The 19,939-nt window shown below is 37.1% G+C and overlaps 1 protein-coding gene across 3 annotated transcripts in view; it reads right to left on the minus strand.

Annotated features, from left to right (window-relative positions):
• Positions 1-252: 252 nt before the first annotated feature.
• CDC14A (cell division cycle 14A) overlaps positions 253-19,939 on the minus strand; it is a 63,956-nt gene continuing 44,269 nt past the window's right edge. For 2 of the 3 annotated variants that reach the window (XM_035902853.1, XM_035902851.1), the window contains 7 exons: positions 18,598-18,736; positions 15,739-15,895; positions 13,175-13,290; positions 12,552-12,599; positions 10,758-10,886; positions 9,508-9,830; positions 253-702 (listed from right to left, as the gene is read on the minus strand). In XM_035902853.1, coding sequence (XP_035758746.1) covers positions 689-702; positions 9,508-9,830; positions 10,758-10,886; positions 12,552-12,599; positions 13,175-13,290; positions 15,739-15,895; positions 18,598-18,736 — 926 coding nt within the window. In that variant the 3' untranslated portion in view covers positions 253-688. Of the gene's footprint in view, positions 703-9,507; positions 9,831-10,757; positions 10,887-12,551; positions 12,600-13,174; positions 13,291-15,738; positions 15,896-18,597; positions 18,737-19,939 lie in introns of those variants that run through there. The other variant, XM_035902852.1, reaches the window with a different exon arrangement.

Genomic DNA, 19,939 nt, shown 5'->3' on the forward strand with positions numbered 1-19,939 from the left:
TCATAGTGTTTCCTTATGAAACATTAGCAGCTGAAAGTGGAAAGCAGATTATGTATCAAGTGCTTTCAGTTGATAGTCTGGTAACTAGTCTCTCACTAGTTCGACTTCCATTAAGTTACCAGAAGACCAATTAGTGAAAAAGTAATTACATTAGGCTTTTAGCAACAATGATGGACCCATAAAACAAGAAAAACATCTTGTTCATAAAAAATTTTCATCTTTGATAAACACAGAAAAAATTCTTTAAAATACACATTTTTGTAGCAAAGAAGTAAACACTAAATTAAAATATATTCTAATTTTTACATCATTTTTATATATATTGCTTACCAAAATATTCTCTTAATATATATTGTAACACTGTACACAAGTTAATAAATGTCTTAATGAAACTCATTAGAAATATATTCAAAGCTGTCTCACGTTAAAAATTTAAATCTGTATATAACACAGGGTAAAATAATTTCCATAAATTCAACATCAGTGCATCTGCAGTAGTCATTAAAAAGAAATTTCTGCCTGTTAAGAAGTCTCCTCTTGGTGTTAAGGTTTTAATGTGTCTTGTATTGAAGACCCCTCCTCTGAGCGAGCAGCTTCCTTCTTAAAGTTCTCCTCCTTCATGACGGACTTCGACTGCAAGAGCTCAGCAGGTTTCACCAAAGGGACAAGGCTTTAGTACTGAACATACTCAGACTGAAGGGGCTGCGCAGAGAAGAAAAGACGATTAAAACTCACTACAGCTTACACTTGTATACAACATGCATTCCGCACTTAAGGAGTAGAGTAAGGACAGGAAGAAGAAACCAGAGTTGGAGGGGGATCTGAATCTCTGCGTAAGTAAAGATGAATAAAATAAAGACACTCAAAACCCAGATACAGTAAATTCCATCAACTTTCCTGTATCTACACTTACTTTTCCAAACCAAATTCTCGAGATTCTTGAAGAAAGCGTTGCAAGTCCTTTAAAACCCCACCTTAATACCTTAAAAATGCATTGGAAAAACATACGATTGCAGTTACTATAATTGAATTGTTTCCATTTACCCTGAATGAGAATCAAAGTGCTACTGTAAAAAAACACAGCATACTTCAGATGGTGATTCAGGTAATGGCACAGGAAACAAGTATGGTGTAGCCAATTACTGAGAAAAAAGCTATAGTGGCACAATTATGCACATGAATAAATTTATGTACGATTACCAAAACCAGATGAAAATGAAGCACTGCAAATGGTTCATCTGGATTAGCAAGCAGTCAGTTTAATTACGAGGAAAGCATAACCTGGTCTATTTACTTTTCTGGTTCTATTGAAGTCTAATGTTTTATAATAAAGTAATTAGCCTCCAAACATTTTGCTGCCTCCTATACAGATGCGCTCAGGACATCGTTCTGATGAATAAAAGGTCTCAATCTGAGAGCGCTTTTCACTGTATGGTTGTAAACAAATAGCAAATAAAAACCCCCAAACCTTATTTTAAAACTGCATCAATTCATCTGAATTAGAGAGAACTGCCAGAGAACAACACGAATCCCAAAAAAGCTGAGAACCTTGGAGTCTCCTCTTCCGCTTTCCCACCATTCCTAACTAGTCACTACAGAAATGCGCTTTGGCATCCGTAGTGAAGCCAAAGTGCATAATAGATGTATAAATCTTTAGAGCTCTAACTAATATCACAGAATCCCTTTTTTCCCTGTATCTTAAATCTCAGCGTGTATTCCCAAAGTTGTCTCTTAACTAAATTTTCACGTCTCAAAGATCTGAGACTATGTGGATAGTCTTCCCTAGGTTGAAAAAGAAGTGCTGTCAGCATATAAAGGCTTGGAAACCACTGGCTCAGCAGGGGCTGGGTTTAGCGCTGCATGGATTCAGGATGCAGGGTATCATTTAACAGAAAATACCGTAAAACTAAACAGATCTAACAGGTATTTTTTCATTCTAGGCTCAGAATCACACACATTTTCCCTCCCCACCAGTCTCTAATCATCATTTTGGATTATTGGCTTTGGTGAGAGCTTTTGTCAAGGTATTTATTACACGTGTAAGAGGCAGAGGGAATAGCCCTTCATGAACGAGCGCCTGAAACTTCTGCTCGCTCAATGGTCCTCAAAGCTTTCTCATTTTCAGAAGTGCACTTTAACAGGAGGATGCTTACACTTAACCAGAGCAGTATTTGAAATGGATCCTTCAAAAGTGAATCCCAAGTAAAGTTGATTAACAAACATCAAAAAAATGCGTGAAATTTAATTAGATAACTCTCGTATGTCGCAGAGCAATGGATTACTTCGAGCTTGGACAGATGAAAGGTGAGCAGAAAGCACGGTACGCTTCTGGCGAGCCTGGGAACAGCCAGCATTGGCTGGCAGCGAGCTCCGGGCAGCAGCCCGTTCCTCAGCAGGCAGTAGCAACCAGGAATGCTGCATCATAATTTACATTAAACCATAAATGAAAGATTCTGAAGTTTACACTAAAATTCTTAAAATCGTTAGGAATCCAAGTTATAAAAACGCAGAAAAAATAATTAGTGGCAACATATAAAAAAAGAACAAATATCCACGCAGCACAGATTGCTTGGGAACAAGATAGCATGGGTTGTTAATTTTCATTACAGATGGACAGGCAGGGTTTATTTTATTTATTTTCAATTTGAGAAATGTTTTTCAGTGTGTTCCCAGCCTCACCAGAGCTGTACTTCACATAGCGATGATCTCTTCTTAGCCTTTTCTGAATACAGGGAAGAATTAAATTTACTTGATAAGAATTGAAAAGAATTAAGATTACTTGATGTGACTTCCCATAAAGTTCTTACTACTAAAACCACGGTGACAGCTCTAACAACTGAGCTGTTGTGAAGTATACAGATTAATTTTTGAGTTTGAAAAATGAAATTATAGCTGGGGAGGGTTGGGGTTTTTTGGGGTTTTTTTGCTTTTGCAGTTAAGTTAATTCATGCTCTTAAATCTCTTCCCATTGTCCAAAGAGACTGACTGTAATGCTTCAAAGCCTGTAATTGTGATTCCCCCCCCACCTTTTTTTTTTTTTTAAATAATTTGAGGAGCCTTCTATTTTAAAATTTACGTTCCTGTCTCCTATTTGCAGTGACTCAAAGTATGGCCTATGATTCTGAAAGCTTTATTAAAAACAAAAAGCCCCAGTCCACCTTTACAAGTCACATGCTGGTATTTAACAAAATCTTATTTAAAATAGAGGTAAAAATAGAAGGAAAAAACCCAAAGAAAATCGCTGAATTGCAATGATGAGCGTATGGAATCAGCTAACGGAGTAGAATTCTCAATGTGTACTCCTACAATGGTCCCATGCAGTGCCAAGCTTGCCGTTTTATACTCAAGTCTCAGACATTTGAACAAAGCACTAGGAATGAGATGGCTTCCCTACAGTTAATGGTATCTAACGAAGCCCATGCGGAAGCAACGGCGCGGACCACCATCATTTTTCTTCAACAGGAGGCACGCAAAGCCTCCTGGAAGAGAGAACAAGCCACAGATCCATCTAGGCACCAGAACAGTGTTTGCGTGCATTCAACTTCAGGACCAAGCCAGCGGCGAGTTAGCCTTCAAGAGAGAAGAACCCCGCCGCGTTTTGGGCTGGTAGGACCTGACCACACACTTGTTCCAGACGATGGCAAGAAGTAATTTAAGTTTTTCTGGAAGTGTGCGTCAGTTCTCCCCAAACATTGTCACAAGGGGAGCGTTGCAGCAGGGAAGAATTACCGTGAATACGCAAGAAGATCCACTATAAAATAAATCAGGATTTAGTACAGAAAGCGCAGACACCCTTGACGGGATCCTTTGAGTCTGCCCAATTTACAGATCAGCAAGACGCGCTAGCGTCTGTCTCTTTTTGCAAAGGCTGTCCTATGTTCATTAATGCCAAGTTCTTATCAAGAAAAACTATTCTGTAAGTATAAAGATCATGTATATGAGTTTTAAAATACTGCTACACTTCTCAATTTTTTGAGATTTTTCCATCTTGCCAGTTTCCATGACAGCTATAGAAGCAAAAGGTGACTCATCCTAAGACAGTTACATGCTCTTCAATAGAGATACATTTTAAAGAGCGATATTTGGATTCCTAACTATTGGAAGGACAAAGTAAAAATCTTATTGTAGTACTTTAAATGCAATTATACTCAATAAAAATATTTCTGCAAATTATAATTGTGAGAGATCCCGTTTAATTAAAACAACCAATTTGTAACATTTGCGTATAAAATATTTATTCTATTTGGCTAGAATGGCAAGTGGTCTATTCTGTGAAAATTGAGCTTTCCTTCCAGTTCATCAGCACACAACAGCAGAACCACAAGAAAAAGGAAGCGGATTATAAGGTTACACTGATGGACAAAAATCATTAGGGAAAAAATATATGGCTGACAACAACAGGAAGTCATAGGCAGGGTTATTTTTTGTTTGCTTTAAATGGAATGTGGAAGAACAGTATTAATAGAGTCTTTAAAATGTTTAGTTACAAAACAGAAAAAGAGAGTATTGAGGCATGTTCTCTTCCATACTGGGGGGTGAAAAAAAATTATGTACTTGTATTGCATAAAACTTAAGTTCCCAGTTTCCTCACTAATGAGATTAAAGAACGTTAATTAGAACTGAAAATTTACTGCCTTAAACATCTTCAAATGCTCCTGCACCACTCGTGTTGATAGTTAACAGATTTTGAAAGAGAGATAAGAGCGATAAGGTTATTTTCTAAAACAGAATATCTCTACGATCACAGATGCTTAGCTTGATACCTAACGCAGGTAAGTGAGATCCTGCTAATAAAAAGAGGAGGAATATAATTCGTACCATTCAAGAGTTCTTTGAGGAGAGAAGTTAAATGAATAAACATAACCACCATACACGTAAGAGACTTCTGTCAGGTGTATCATCTGATGTGCTCCAATTAGAAAAAAGTGCAACCTAATACAAACACTGCAACAAGACTCAGATGTGGCTGACAACTCCCAAGCAATTTCAGTATCTAAAGCAGTGAAGTGGAACTCATTAAAGAGAATTCTGTTTTTAACAGAATCCTGCCAGAACTGGTATTAAGGCTCCATGCTACTCTGTATTTTGTTCATGAGCTTAAGACCACTTGATGAATATCACCAAAAGCAAAACAGCTGAGTGTCAGCGGTTGAAGTGGTGAGACAAAACAATCCTTCTCAGTTGGTTAATTGGTCCCATTAAGAAGAGGGGTGGGGAAAAAAAAAAATAAAAAGAGGATGATGCTTTTATAGAGCCAAATGCTGAGTTCCACATAAAAAAAAAATAAAAAAATCGGGGAACACAGGACATTGGACTACAATACAAGTCAGTGTCTTGGATGGCAAGAAGTATTTTTTTTTTTTTTTTCTTCTCCCAATGCATTACAGTTAGAGAAAGTCACACAAGCTATGGATTTAGAAGCAGGACAGCACCGAGTAGCAGCTTCCCGGACCTGAAACATGAATGTTAAGAGTGTTGCACCTACTTCTTGAAAAAGGATTTTCAAAAACCGTAAAGGATTTGAACACTTTCCAGAAGGATCTTTGAGCCAATTTTGCTTATCAAAAGACAATCAGTTTGAGATGACTAGCATGAAATATCTTCATGACAAGAAAATAGGGTAATAAAGGACTATAACAGTGACATAATAAAGATAGACAGCAAGTTTCAGACTAAAAGTGAAGTGGTTTTAAGCATGACTGTACTCAACCACTGGGACCAATTATCAAGAAAAATTGTCTTCAAAATAAACCACCGTCAAGCTGGATCTGTATTAGCCAGTAAGTCAGAGGCTCACTACCAGGCAGAAAGCATTCAGAGATTAAATGATCAAATAATCTAGTCTTGCCTTAAAAACTGTGACATCACAGTAACCACGCTCGACTCAGTCAATTGTGCGTACAACAGGTAACAATTTAGCGCGCTCCGCTGTGATTGTGATAGATGCCCTGGGCCGTATGGTATATTCAGAAGTGCATGCAACATCAGGACGTGTTTGAAAAAACTTCTTCCAGGCAGGAAAGCAGTTTAGCTACTGTTATATTGAAACAAGATTACAGGTAAGTCAGAAACTTGGATTTTGCTACACAGACTTCGCGTGGTGTGATTCTTCCTCAGCAATGCTGCTTCTCACATCGCAATACCCAAAATCCTTCTTCTCTCACCTCACTTTTCCAGAGAAGAGTGGATATAGCATCAAATTTAAAGACCTTGCTATAGCTGACTGTGTATAACCTCTGCTCCTCATCACCAAATGACAGAAAGCCAAGAATTGTTCAGATTGTTCAAAACACCCTTACATCCTTCCATGCATTGCTAAGTCATTAAGATAGGTAGGAAGAAGATGAAAAATGTTCTTGGAACAAGAGAAACGTGCATTCTAGAAAGCTACTTTTTCTGCAAAAATGTTCCCCCTTCAACCTAAAACTTTCTCCTATGCCTAACAGATTTCATTTCAATCACTGTCTTAAGCCAGTTAACAGTTTCCTTGCAAGGGAACAGCAATTCATCTCCCTCTTTACCAAGACGCACGCAGCTATAGTCCCTCTCTGATGTCAAGGTGGCTGTTCACCTCTTCCTTAAATTAAGCAGTAATCAAAGTCATTGCTTTTTCTCCCTTTCCCTAAGTATTTTAGTCACCCTTACCTAAGAAGAAAACATGTGCTACAATACTAGAAGAGTCACATTATAAACCCAGCCCCTCTCCCCACATATATCCCTAAGAAGAAAACGTGTGCTACAATACTAGAAGAGAGAGTTACATTATAAACCCAGCCCCTCTCCCCACATATATTTGGGGAATTTTTGTGTCAATTCCATTATGTTGAACCTTGAGGGTTTACAAGATTAAATAGAAACCTAAAAGTCTGTGAATATTGGGAAATAAGTAAGAAACAAAGGTCAACCATTACTTAATTTCTTAGCCTACACTTATGGAACAAGCCCACTAACTTTACTTTCATTGTTAAAAACTATTTGTAGCTTAAAGGTATAGCAACTACCTTTCCAAAGGAGATGACGGTTCTTAGTTTTTAAGACAATGTATTTGCATTCAGCTTCTTAAGCTCTGTGAAGAAGTGCGCTGATTGTTTTTGTAATGATTTACATTATCATTTGGTGCTCTTGTAACTCCTGGCCTCCTGTGAACAATGTCAGCTTATTTTCATGACTGACTCACGTTACAGTCATAAGGCATTTCTGCCCCTTAGGGCTCTGCATGTAGGTTTACATATTGATGCATAAAATACAGCTATAACTAGAATATGGGAAAAAAAAAAACCCTCTAAGAATTGCTGCTGGCAGCCTATCATTTACAGAAGGTACCATAGAAAAGAATGGGAATGGGTTGACCTTCCAAAGAACTATTGTTCAAATACATTAAATATGAGATAATATTGAAGGTGAGAAATAAAAATTTAAAAAAAAATCAGACACTTCACCACTTAGTTATTCAGATGAGCGATTGCTCTCTGCCATTGCTGGTGTATTGACTTTGGTTCCAGTAAACTTCTCCTGAGGACTGAACTTCTGGAATCGTGTTGGATAAAAGACTGGGAACACCTAAAAAGGCTGACTCTCCAGAGCCATGAGAATTCATGAACAAATGCAAGACTCATGGATGTGGCTCAAATCAAACATCCTCAGCTCGCTATACAGCTTTTCACCTCTCCCCTCATCTCTACACCTGGAGGAATTAAACCAAATTACTTAAACTAAAACAGTTCTTTTATTCTAGAACTGGTTTCATCGTGAGAAAACCAGGATCTTTTCTATATCCAACCTGAGAAAAATCTCAATTATATATAGTTTACCTCAATCCCACGTAGCAGGTAAAAACACAACCAAATTAAAGAGGTAAAACAGCTTCAAAAAACGGGAAGGATGTGGCAATATTCACTAAGTCCCTTGCAAATAAGTTACTGCTGATATTTGAAGTAAAATTTAAACTCCAACTCAACGCAGGAACACCCGGTAATCCTAAAACCATGGAATATTAACATTTATTTCCAGATAAATTGTAGTGGATAAGAAGCTAAATGTACTTTCAGACAAGGCATCTGAAAGCATCAAGTATTTTAGAGTTGCTTTAGGTCAAGCACAGTAACTCTACTCCCTTTTCCAGTGGAAGTATCCATTGAATTTATGAGAATACAGAATCAGCTTCCCTCAACTAAATTTGTTTTCAATGTTCTTTGTATACCAGGCAGGATTCAGTCATACATCCAATTTAATTCCACAATAGAACAATGAGAATTTATTTCCTACTGTCATCTACCCTCACAAAATGCAATTCACACTCCCAAGTTATGAACATGTGGCTTCTGAACTGGACGTGGTGCCACATACCAGCTGCTAACAAGAGCATGGATCCCCCACATCTTCAGGAGAAAGAGAACACAGCCCAGGAACGATCTTTTCGGCTCACCTCCTACGTACATGCCACAGGCATGTTAGCTGTTTTAAGACAGAGGACTCGCCATGTTCAAAAACAGTATCGGGTATAACACCAAAACTTCCTTTATACTGCAGCAATTTATCAGTGGTAAGGGAACAGAAAAGAAAGGTGTCATATGCTGAAGTTAATTTTATAAAATTACCTCCTTATTTCCAGCAGCTAAAAAAATAAAAATCTGAAGTGTCAGTACTACTAAACAGAGGTTGACAGGTTCAATTATAGGCAATATATTCTATTAAAAACCCTGCACTTATTTTTATAATTAGTAGGATATCAAATCTTTGGAAACCAGGTATTTTAAATTGGTTTTAGATTTATAACAGTAAATATGTTTATTTGTTTCCCCTAAAATAGCTGAAGTTATTTCTGATTTCACAACTGAAGCTTCTCTAGTCTCTCTTCTCTGCATTTTGTAGAGAATCACTTTCAAGCTGCATTAATTTAGCCGTGCATTCTCTGCATACAGACTCTGACACAGAAAAAGGGCACAAACTAAGCCCAAGGCAGCGAAGTTGTTGAGGAATGAAAGCTAAAAACAGTGAGACCATCAGAAATATCTGGCTCTAAAATACTTGTCAACATTTGGTGCTAGAAAAGGACTAGGTTTCAAGTCAAGTGGGCTCATCTTTCAAATGAGCTCTATCTTTAAGAACATTGTACCTTTGTTTTGGTATGACACATACAAAGTCTTCTTTAAATCTGTTACTGCATGAAGATTTAAGATACATCATAAACTTACGAAGTATGTTATGGATAATTTGAAATAAAAAACCTAAAGGGTAAGAAGGTCCATAAAAAAGGCACCAGAAAAGGTGTTCAATTTAAGTTCAGGAGTGATTTATTTTCATGAACCCTCCATGGTCTAGACGCTTGAAAGAGATGAAAAAAAGCTTAAAAAGGCGACAAAGGTGCTGTTCAGCAACATTAAAGGAAGTCAGAATTATGCTGGGTTAAGATTTTTTGTGACAGCTTTGCTCACAGAAGCAAAGAAGATAAGCATAGGTCAGACGCCTGAAAGTGCTGTTGTGACTGTGAATTGAGTTGTGACTTACAGGAATTGAGCGACTCTGGTATCGTGCTGGAGGAGTTGTAAGGCCCATAAAGGAAGGTTGATGCGAACTCATCTGTCACGGAGCTGTGAAAACTGCTTTGGCTGCTCAGGTTGTTGCCACTACTGCTGTTCCTGTTGTATAAGTTGTTGTTCAGTTCATGGTTATTTCTGTGAGGCAGCTGCAAGCTGCCATTCAAGTGGCTGGACATTTGGCTTACAGAAAAACCTGTCCTAGAGGACGATGATGTCATTTTGCTCTCATCATCATCTGAAGCAGCATACAGGTTCCCTAGAGAACTGGCTAGTCTGGAGTTTATGGAAACGCTGAATGGAAAACACATGCGGGGAAAAAAAAAAAATACACACAAGGTATGTACAGATCTTTACAAAAAAGTAACAGACAATTGAGAAGACATTAGGTGAATAACACAGACCATTCCGAAATAATTTGTGTTTGCACACAGGTTCGTTTTCTAGCTTTCAAATAATGAAAACCAGAATTCTTTGTCAGGAGTTCCCAAACTTTGTTTATTCAAACACTACCATGGCCAGCTTTCAGCTCTGCCAAACCACGTGCACATGCAAGAGGTGGTGTTTAGGCTTAGGCAGTGGCTGATCTACGCTGAAGTACTTTGTGTGCATGTAACAGTTTAAGAACTCCTCTTCTGTTTCTTGAAATCAGTAACGTGATACAAGTCTTCAAGTAACCAAGAAGTAACATGATAAAATTTGAGAATAAAAGCAGGGTGTCCTGAAATATGTCTTTAGTTATTTTCCTCAAGTAAATATTTGTGCCCAGAAGTTGTTAAAAATGCATCAATCATTCTAAATTTCATTTAACACCCATTATTACTTAGTACAATCATAATTATGGAATTAAAGAGCAGTAAATCAAGGGTTCGTAAAAATATAGATTACCACTCAGTGTTCTTCTAAGATTAATAGTGTCTAGATGTGTGGGAACACTTGCAAAACTTCTGTAAACTCAGGAAAACCTGAGCAACGTAATACTGTTTCTGACTTGATATAATCCCACCAAAAAACTCATACCATCAGTACAGGTTTTGGGTTTTGTTTGTTTGTTTAAATCTGCAGGCAACTAAAGCTTGGCTAGTGGAACAGCAAATCACTTTGTAAATTAGTTTAAGCCTTCTTACACCCAAGAACAGCACGCGCTTCATAGACCGCATATGTGCTGAAAACCACTGTAGTATACAGTAAGCATTTGTACCAAAATGAGAAGAAAAAAACCTTTTAAGGTTAGAGCCTGAGGATGTGGGAATTCTGCTTATTCTTTCTGCAGATGGTGAATTAACCGCCATTCCTTTGGAGGCCTTCAGAGGAGACGTGGATCCTTCTGTGCTACCTGAAGTATTCAGTCTAAAAGGAGTGCGGAGTTTTAGTGAGAAGCAAGATCTTTACAATTGAAATACACATCTCAGAAACACAATAGTCTTCCAATGCATAGACCGGGATTTTAAAAAGTGGGAATTCTCAAGTCTGAGTACTGAGAACTCAACAGCAAAAACTCAACAGTCTGCCTGTTTTCAAGTGTCTTTTCAAATATCCCACTCTCAAGTTTTTCCCCTGCTGTACCATATTATACAGTTATAGGCTACTTTTTACCTTGAAAATTTGTTAAGGCTAAATGTCCATTTAGCATCAAATTTATTATAAATTTGATTATAAATTTAAAATATTGTAAATTTGAGGAAGAGTCATTTTTGTGCTTACAAAGCAAATACGAGCACAAAAAGCCAACACTGTTGCTTTCATGAGAGGAACGTCATCGTTTTCAAATGACAGCAAGAACATTTTCACAAAGTTGCACAAAACACACAGCTCTTTCTAGGGTGGAACTCTTAATGACCAAATTCTTCATACATGGATAATGAGCTGTAAGTATGGTACACTGGGCTACTCAAAAATGTTAGCATTACAGCTGTCCGTATTAGCTTGTTAAAAACTAATAAACAAAGAGCCTTGCAGTAACGTGAAATTCTCTCCATCCTTAGACCTTGTACCTTAGGTGTAAGGCATAAACCTTATACCTTAGGTATGATCATGATCAGCTCCTAAAGGATGAAAAGACCCTGGGTACAAGCTACGAGCACAGAAGAAATGACGCTGAGCAGAAATAGCTTTAATTCCACGCCAAGAGGGGTAAACAGACATCTCCAAGGTTAGACGCCTGGAGTAATCCATCTCAAAAATCCAGGCTACCACAAAACTGAAGATCATGTCGTCTTTTCAATATTAATGCTTCATAATGACAGATATTTTGCCTGACATGTTGTATTTTAGATGCAATGGGGTAAAGGATGCAATGGCTACAAAACCAATAGAATTCTGCCATTCCTATAGCTCTTAAAATTAAGTAAATTTTCACTCTATGCTTTTTTTTTCAGGGGCACTGTCAGTACTGATTTGAGATTAGTACAGGTCATAAATGAAATAAACATTTAGAAAATGAGGAGAAGCTATTGGCTTTCTTTGCTCCACAGAAAGTTCTGAACAAAGCAGGTAGTCAAGTGTACAGTGAGGACGCTTTATTAAAATAAGGGGAAGGTACTAAAACTCAATATTTACCTGGTACATCTTCTAAAAAAAAGTACTGATTGTATCCACTAAGCAATACCTCTAGTTCACCTCCTAAAACACACAGGACAAAAACTGGCTACACATTGCCTGCGTATCACAATTTAGGCTTCTGAGACAAGTATTTTAATTCCACAGAGATAAAGTGGTTATGAGTTAACTAGTCATCTGTCACTGCATAACAGCACTGCATGACATGTCAGAAAATGTGACTGAGGAAATTACTTGTATGTGTTAATAATTCAGAACTCGAGGTATCCCTGAGATAGAGCTGTACCACTCTGTCCTTTAGATGGGTTTTCCCCCCCGCATTTGCAAGTGTTTAGAAAAGTTCGTTACCTGCCACTTCTCAGAAGCCTGAAATTGCTGATCAGTTGATATGATAATTCAAAACATCGAAAATTTAAGACCTGAGTGGTATACATTTAGAACTATTAAAGTTAATACCTGAAAGGTTGTGATATTGACCTGGTGTGCAGTTTCATGTCTTGCAGCCTAAAGAAACCAAAGCACCAATCTTTATCAAAGGATAAAAAGCCTTTCCCCTCCCTCCCAGAGCATCCTTGCATGTCTCATACTGGCTTTAAAGTACAAGACTAACAAGAGTTAAGGATTATTGACAATCATTATTTTAATTTACTCGTAAATAACAGAGAGGTAACTTCAGGTTTATTTTCAAACTTCACATTTCTCCTGGTTCTGAAAAGTTCAGAATTTATTCAAGAAGTACAGAAAAGTAATTATAGAAAGATTACCAAGTTCATTCAAGAATATTTGGTTTGAGACATAAGTTTTAAAATGCTAGCTATAAATTTGAAGGTTTTGAAGTATTATTTTACTCTGTCTTTTACTGCTCCACAATAAGTAAGTATCCTGAACAGGGAAACAGAGAGGAAAAAAAATTAACAAACCAAATGTGCAACTAATAGATACGCACCTAGAGAAATTGCCACCACGGTCGGTGGTACAACTAGTACCACTGCCTTAAACAAGGCCATATACTTGCCGTAAAGATCTTATAGCATAGACTGAGTTTAAAATTACAAATTACCTCAGAATTCATTAATTACCTCAGACCTCCAGTTGTGGCAGAACATGGCTGTCTTCGACTTTTTAAGGCATTAAGCTTATCTCCCTGCGTCATGCCGTTCTGAGTTTCCACACCTGCTTTGTCTTCAAAATCATTCTGGGAAACACAAAGTGTGCAAGCAAGGGAATATATCAAATCCTTAGCAGTGTAGATTCAAACTATTGAGCATCTCCTTCGCAAAGACTACAATTTAAAGGGCTAATCTACAGTCTTCTGCATACATAGGCACTCTTCTGTCTTTCCAGTAAACTAAATATCACCGTACAGACGCACATCCACACAGGCTTTTTGCAGAATCTGAACTCAAAGTCAGCTCAGGCTGCTTGAGTCTAAAGTAAATAAATCCTGGTATTAAAGTAGTCATTTTTTATAGAACTTACACTCCAACTCTTTCCTCCATAACTATTTTTAAAGTTATCATCCAATGTGGAAGGGAAGCAGTAACACACAATGTTGTCATATGGACAAGATGAGGGAGAAATTTAGATAAAGTTGTGTCTCCTGCAAGAGGAGCTAAAAATCTAAGAAATCAGCTTTCCTAAACGACTAATTTTTTTTTTTTTTTTTTTTTTTTTTTTACAAAATAAGTTCTCATGACATCTAGAAAAACATAATTTTGAAAAAAATTCCCTATGAGAACTTAATAAGGAATACAGGATGATTTTGGAGTTTTATCCTACTTCTAGCTTTAGAAAATATTATAAACTCTAAGAAATATTAAAAAGCGTATGCTAACACTGTTTAAATGCCTATTTGTAATTTCTTACTGATCTCAAAAGATCAGATTTGGGTCTTTTCTAAAGCCCAAATATTGAGTAGAGACAGTTCTTTAAGTAGCAGAAAAATATGAAAGCTACACAAAGCAAGAAATTTTTTTAAATTGCCAAACGAACAAAACTTATACCAATTACACGTCTTTCGACAGATCAAGTATTTGTTTGTATTCCTGCAGTTCCCGTTGTGCTTAAGTGGCCTCACTGCTCTGCACAGAACAGAGCAATAGTTTCTGCCAAGATGAAAGATTGACAGAAGTAGTGATATAATAGAAGTCAATCAAACGATGTGATGGTCTCCAAGTGTTGCATTAATTATAGGACAATATAAATATTTTAGCTAGATTTCCTTGAAGGTTATATGCTAGGCCATTGTTACCTATCGATTCAGCCTCAATGCCAATAAATTTTTTCATTGTCTTTACCTGCCCAACAGTTACTGCAGATAGCTCTTCTGTCTTCTGATTCTTAGACCTTATGCATTTTTGGGACTGGGAACATTACTTTGTTTTGAGCTTCTAGAGAACCTAATATAATGAGGTCTTGAAATATAACCAAATATCCAAAGAGATAAAGAGGTAAGTTAAGTGTTTGGAAAACTGAATGTTAAGCAGCTTTAATATGACATTCTATGATTCTATGACATCTATAAAAAACTGAAATACACTTATTACAGAGGGGGTTACAGTAGAAAAAAAAGCAGCCCCGTGAATACAGACTGTGGATCTGTGCATAAGCTGCCACACAGCGTACGGGTAGTTGGGCTACCTGCAAGTTAGTTGCCTTGAACACTGGAAGCAGTGAAGCTGTAGTAGCAGCTCAGATTCAAACCCAGTACTTTTACCCATATGGCTATGTGCTACCTGTTTTCCTCAGGCATACAAGATAATTTCTACACAGTGACACGTCCTCCAGTTAGTAATAGAGATATTTAACTTTAATTTGGTAATATTTAACATATTCCAAGCCACAAATTGAACTTCCAAAGAGGAAATAGTACCTTTACAGAAATGCGTTCAAGGTGCTCTTCCAAATTATGATAGATCACATGATAGAGGATTATTGTGATTTATACTAATAGCTATCTGAAGAAGGTGCCCACTACATCCCTGGTCTTTCACATCAAGTAAAGGATTCCATCAGCAATGTAAAAACTCTTTAATTATTACAGAGCTAAGATAGGATTAATCAAATGCATAGTTTCTTCTGAACAGCTTCTCAGATACTGTAGGCAAATACAGTATAAGAATTTTATAAGCCCAGAAGCAGAAGTATGTTCACTTTAGTTCACATTTCATGCCTATGCTTCCAATAAATAATTGTAAGGTCCTTACCCTCAATGCACACCTCACATCAGTAATCCATAACACTGTGATACAGGGATGGACCTCTATACACTCATGCATTATTAGTTAGAAACTTGGAATAAATAGATTTCCAGGAGGAAAACTGATTCCCCCCTGCCCCCCGTTCTCCAATGAACAACTGAAAACCCTGGAAGAATGGCTTGAAATAATGCAAACCTTTTGAAATCTGCAAAATGGCCTATGACAGTTTTAAATGTAACCACACTTTTTCTTTTTTTTTTTTCTTTTTTTTTTTTGAAAAAGAGGAGATTTGTTCTAATTATGACCTATTAAAAAAAGTTTAGCAGTGAAAAAGCAATCTAGTACTCATACAAGCCTAAAATAATCTAAAAATTATCTGTAGCTAGTTATTAAAAGATCAGCTCCATCTCGGCTTGTTTGAAATTTTTCCTACAAACTCTTACCTCCCTGTATCGATCCAAGTCTTGTACTTTATTCAAGCTGCCACTGATTGAAATGTCGTTCAAGCCACGAAGAACTCTGTTAATGTTTCCATCAACTACCCGTTGTTTCTGCTTTGATCGGATGAGATCTCCCTCCAGCCATAACATTGCTTGCTTCCTTTAGGATACAAAACCAAATCAACTCATATCAACAGATTTGCATACACATAAAAAACCAATATGAAAACATGCTACTCTTACAGATTTGAACCTTCTGTACATCTTCATCGGGGAAAGGAAATTCAAATGTCTGTCACAAAAAGAAAAACCACAACCAGAAGTCGTAATTTTCAATGGTTAAAAATCACGAAACAAGTCTGTAGCTATCACAGAAGCCTTACAGGTACCAAAACTTCATTTTACAAAATCCTCCTGGGAAAAGAGATTAACTGAACAGTCTGCAATGGCATTTTGAAGACTTTTAAAACACAACTTAAAAATTCATATAAAATAACGCTTTTATATGTAATGTGTAGAGTAAATGATGATACAGCACTTTCCAACTTATTAGCATGTGTATTGTGTATACAGGTATTTGTGTATACAGACGTACAGCAGTAAAACTACAGCTGAGCTGCACAGTGGAGGTGGTCACAGTCATGTAAAGTTGAACAGGACTCCCGTATCAATTTCCAGAAAATGAAATATTATATCCCTCGGACAGGTGGTAAAAAAATAATAATTTAATTGCTACAATGGGCAGGCTTTTATTGATGAGACTGCATTATTCCTCGATAAGGAAGTCTGCTGGGTAGGTACCTATCATGCTAGTTCCATCCAAGAACTATTACGTATTATTGTAACAAAATTAAATTCCTATACTGAACAGAGGAAAAAAAGAATGAGGAATTAAACCAGAATACACTTTCACTGGAAACTTTCCTTTGTTTGAAAACAAAATATTACAGCAAAGCTGAAGAGCCAAGTAGTCTGAGCCAACTGCCAGTAATAAACGGGAAAGGTAAGCACTTCCAGAAAAATTTCACTACATCCCAAGAAAATATCAAGGGAAGAGAGGAGGAGAGTGCGGGCAGAGGGAGTGCCACTTATTCCACCTAACAGAAGTAGCCTAGAAAACATGCTTGAATTTAAATACCTTTGAAATGTTTCAAGATTAATTGCATTCACAGTAACAAACTGATTTGACACATGCTTGGGTGGGAGGGTCTCTACAAAGAACCCTACTCAAACCTCCGTTAATAAACCTCAAAGAACCTAAGGGGTGAAGCTTTGACACCTATGAAGGTTGGGAGATCAAAGTTCCAAGGTTTTACCTTTTCGTCAGATGCAACTTTGCAGCCCCGAGGGCAAGATATTTATCTTAGAACGATGCAACTGATGTTAGCGCCTTCTTTCTCAATCCCATTTTGACACTACTGGTGACATCGCTTGAATTTTGTCTGATTGTCACAACAGGTATCTATTGCCATTAGGACAAGAGGAAATTCTTACCGAACAATACTACAGCGCTTAGCTATGAATAATGTTGGTATGAACGAAAAAAATCTGGAAGATCTTTGCCTGTCTATAAAATCAAACCAAGTATTTACATGCCACCAGAGAAAGGACATGGGCCCTGTTTTTCTTATCTTTCAAGTAAACAGCACTTACTATTCATACTACCTACTACCTTTCTCTCTTAATTTTGCTCTCTTGTGGAAGTTCTTTTTAGGAGCGCATCATCCCAGCACCAGCACCGTGTGAAGTTTAATCTGCCTCAGTGAGCGGTTTGTGAAAGTTTGCGATTCAGTGTTTTGAACAATGCTGGGCCACCTCTCAAATAAAGCAGGGCCCATTCAGTTGCACTGGAAATAGGAATCCTCAGTCATGCTCAGTTTCTCTTATGAATTACAGTAATAGTCCTCCTTTCTCTCAGATTTCCTATGGATTTTCAGACACAAGGTCAGTGCATGTTTTACTGTATTTACACAGTATCTAGCAGAGCTGTTGCATTCTCTTTTTTTCCAAAAGACAACAAATCTGTGGTGCATTTTCTCAAAATGTTTTTACTCGTAACAGTGAAAATGCCTCCAATTAAATACCATCGTGGTATCAACTCAGTATCAGCATAACCATTATAATAGTAAACGCATAATGTAGAAACTACTATGAAATCAAAACTTAATGTCTACATCATGGAAGCCAGAGCCATTTTGTCATTTATTTCCAGTGTCAGGATCAAACCTTGAATCACCCATTCAGTATATCTGTATGCAAAACATTCTCAACCCAAAGTATACAGTCAATTTTGAGAAGGAGCTGTATTAAAACCATACATTTGTTTTGCTATCAAATATTAGCTCCAAATCAGAAATGCTTCATACATTATGCTAGGAATCTGACAGAGATCATAAGCTGTCCACCACATAATTATTTAATCTTTAGTTATAAGAAAGAAAAAACCATATCATTTATACTATCGTAAGATTCTTTTTAAGTGTCATCATAGGCTATATATAAAGTATATAAAGTCTATTCTTTCTACGGTAATATTTTAATAAATCCTTGTTGTTGATTTAATCTTTTATCCACATCTGGACTTCACACTTCAACGCGTTTGTCTTTAACTCCTAAATCCCCCAGAAAACAGACATGCAGTCTTGAGACCTTCTGCTCCTTAAGGTGACAAAATAGCTCTCCAGGGAAGATGATTGCTACAGATTAAGTTGGGATTTCAATCCCAAATTAACTAACCTTAAATATATTGCAACAGGCAGTAATATACAACATCAACAGACAAAGTAGATCCTGTAAATAGTGCAAGATGGATAAGGATGTAGAGAAGCAGCTGACTCTTAGTAGCAAAGAAGGTATACGTACTCCTCCAAGAAGTGTTGCTGGGGTCCTATAATAGACCCTGGTCGACATATTCTGATCCACGCGATGGCTTCAGCGTGTGTGAACTTGTAGTGTTTCATTATGTAGCAGGCAATCAGCGTGCCTGTTCTCCCCAGGCCAGCTACAGAAACACAAACACCAACATTCGCATACGAGGTCATGAGCATCATCAAATTAAAACATGGGAGACAAGCAGCCTTCTTTGCAATAGTATTCACCACCTTAGTATTTGAAGATAAGATTTCTATTCCGTATCCCGTTTACCACATAGTTGGATTTCAATGCTGTAGATACAAGTGTGATATATTTGTTCTTATAAGAAGTTAACAGTGTTTAAGAACGCACTCGTACAATTCTATTTCAAACCTTTTTTTTTTTAAAAAAAAGGCTGGTATTTTAAAAAAGGCATGGCCAAGCTGGATACAAACTTCGTATTTATAAAACCAGTAAAAACCAAAACCAAAGTACTTTTGAGAGGCCAACGCACATACTTTACACATCAAGGTTCAAATACACGCAAATACAACACGGCGGATAGCAGCATGTGTCTGCTCAGCCAGTGGCTTTTTCTTTATAAATTAGTTTTGTTGTGAAACCAACCTATAAAACTATTCACTGCTACCTGTATAAACAGCAATGAATGTTGACCAGCATATGATCTAATATATCAATAGCTTAAAATAATTAAACCCATTGCTCCCCCCAACCACAAACTAATCCTGGTTTTAAGGGGAAAATAGAGAGACAGAAGAATTAGCTTTTAATTTCAGACAAATCTCTAACTATAGTGTAAGAATTAATCTCTTTCTGGCCCCTGTGGCTTGCCTACTAGCGAAGCGTCTCCCCATTTAAACCTTATTTTCCCACAAATACAGTATTTGCAAGGTCCAGTCTCATGGTGGCCAGCTACTGTTTATGCACCAACACCTATCTAAATGGAAACTCTCTAAGCAGCCAGACATCCTTGCTGACTATCCTATACACAACTACAAGCTCCTTACATTTAACCAATAACTAAACCTTGCTGTGACTCTTTGGAAAGTTAGGATGATTTGGGTACAAGGATGAAGGTAAAAGTTCACAAATAGCGAGATTCTGTAACTGTATACTGGAAAATTAGCTCTGAGGAATTATTTTTAAAAAAAAGGGGAAGTATCGTTAAGAGTTTTGGGCTTCAGTTGTTGGTTTTTCTTTTTTTTTTTTTAAATGCAAAAGGAATGCAACATGCAAATAGACAACCAAGAGCTGTACTATACTGAGCATAAATCTAAGAAAACGGTCTCTGAAAATTGCAAGTAATATCTACCAACTGCATATATCACTA

Source organism: Egretta garzetta, unplaced genomic scaffold (assembly GCF_000687185.1).
Source record: "Egretta garzetta isolate BGI_Z169 unplaced genomic scaffold, ASM68718v1 scaffold149, whole genome shotgun sequence".
In the NCBI taxonomy this organism is placed as follows: domain Eukaryota; kingdom Metazoa; phylum Chordata; class Aves; order Pelecaniformes; family Ardeidae; genus Egretta; species Egretta garzetta.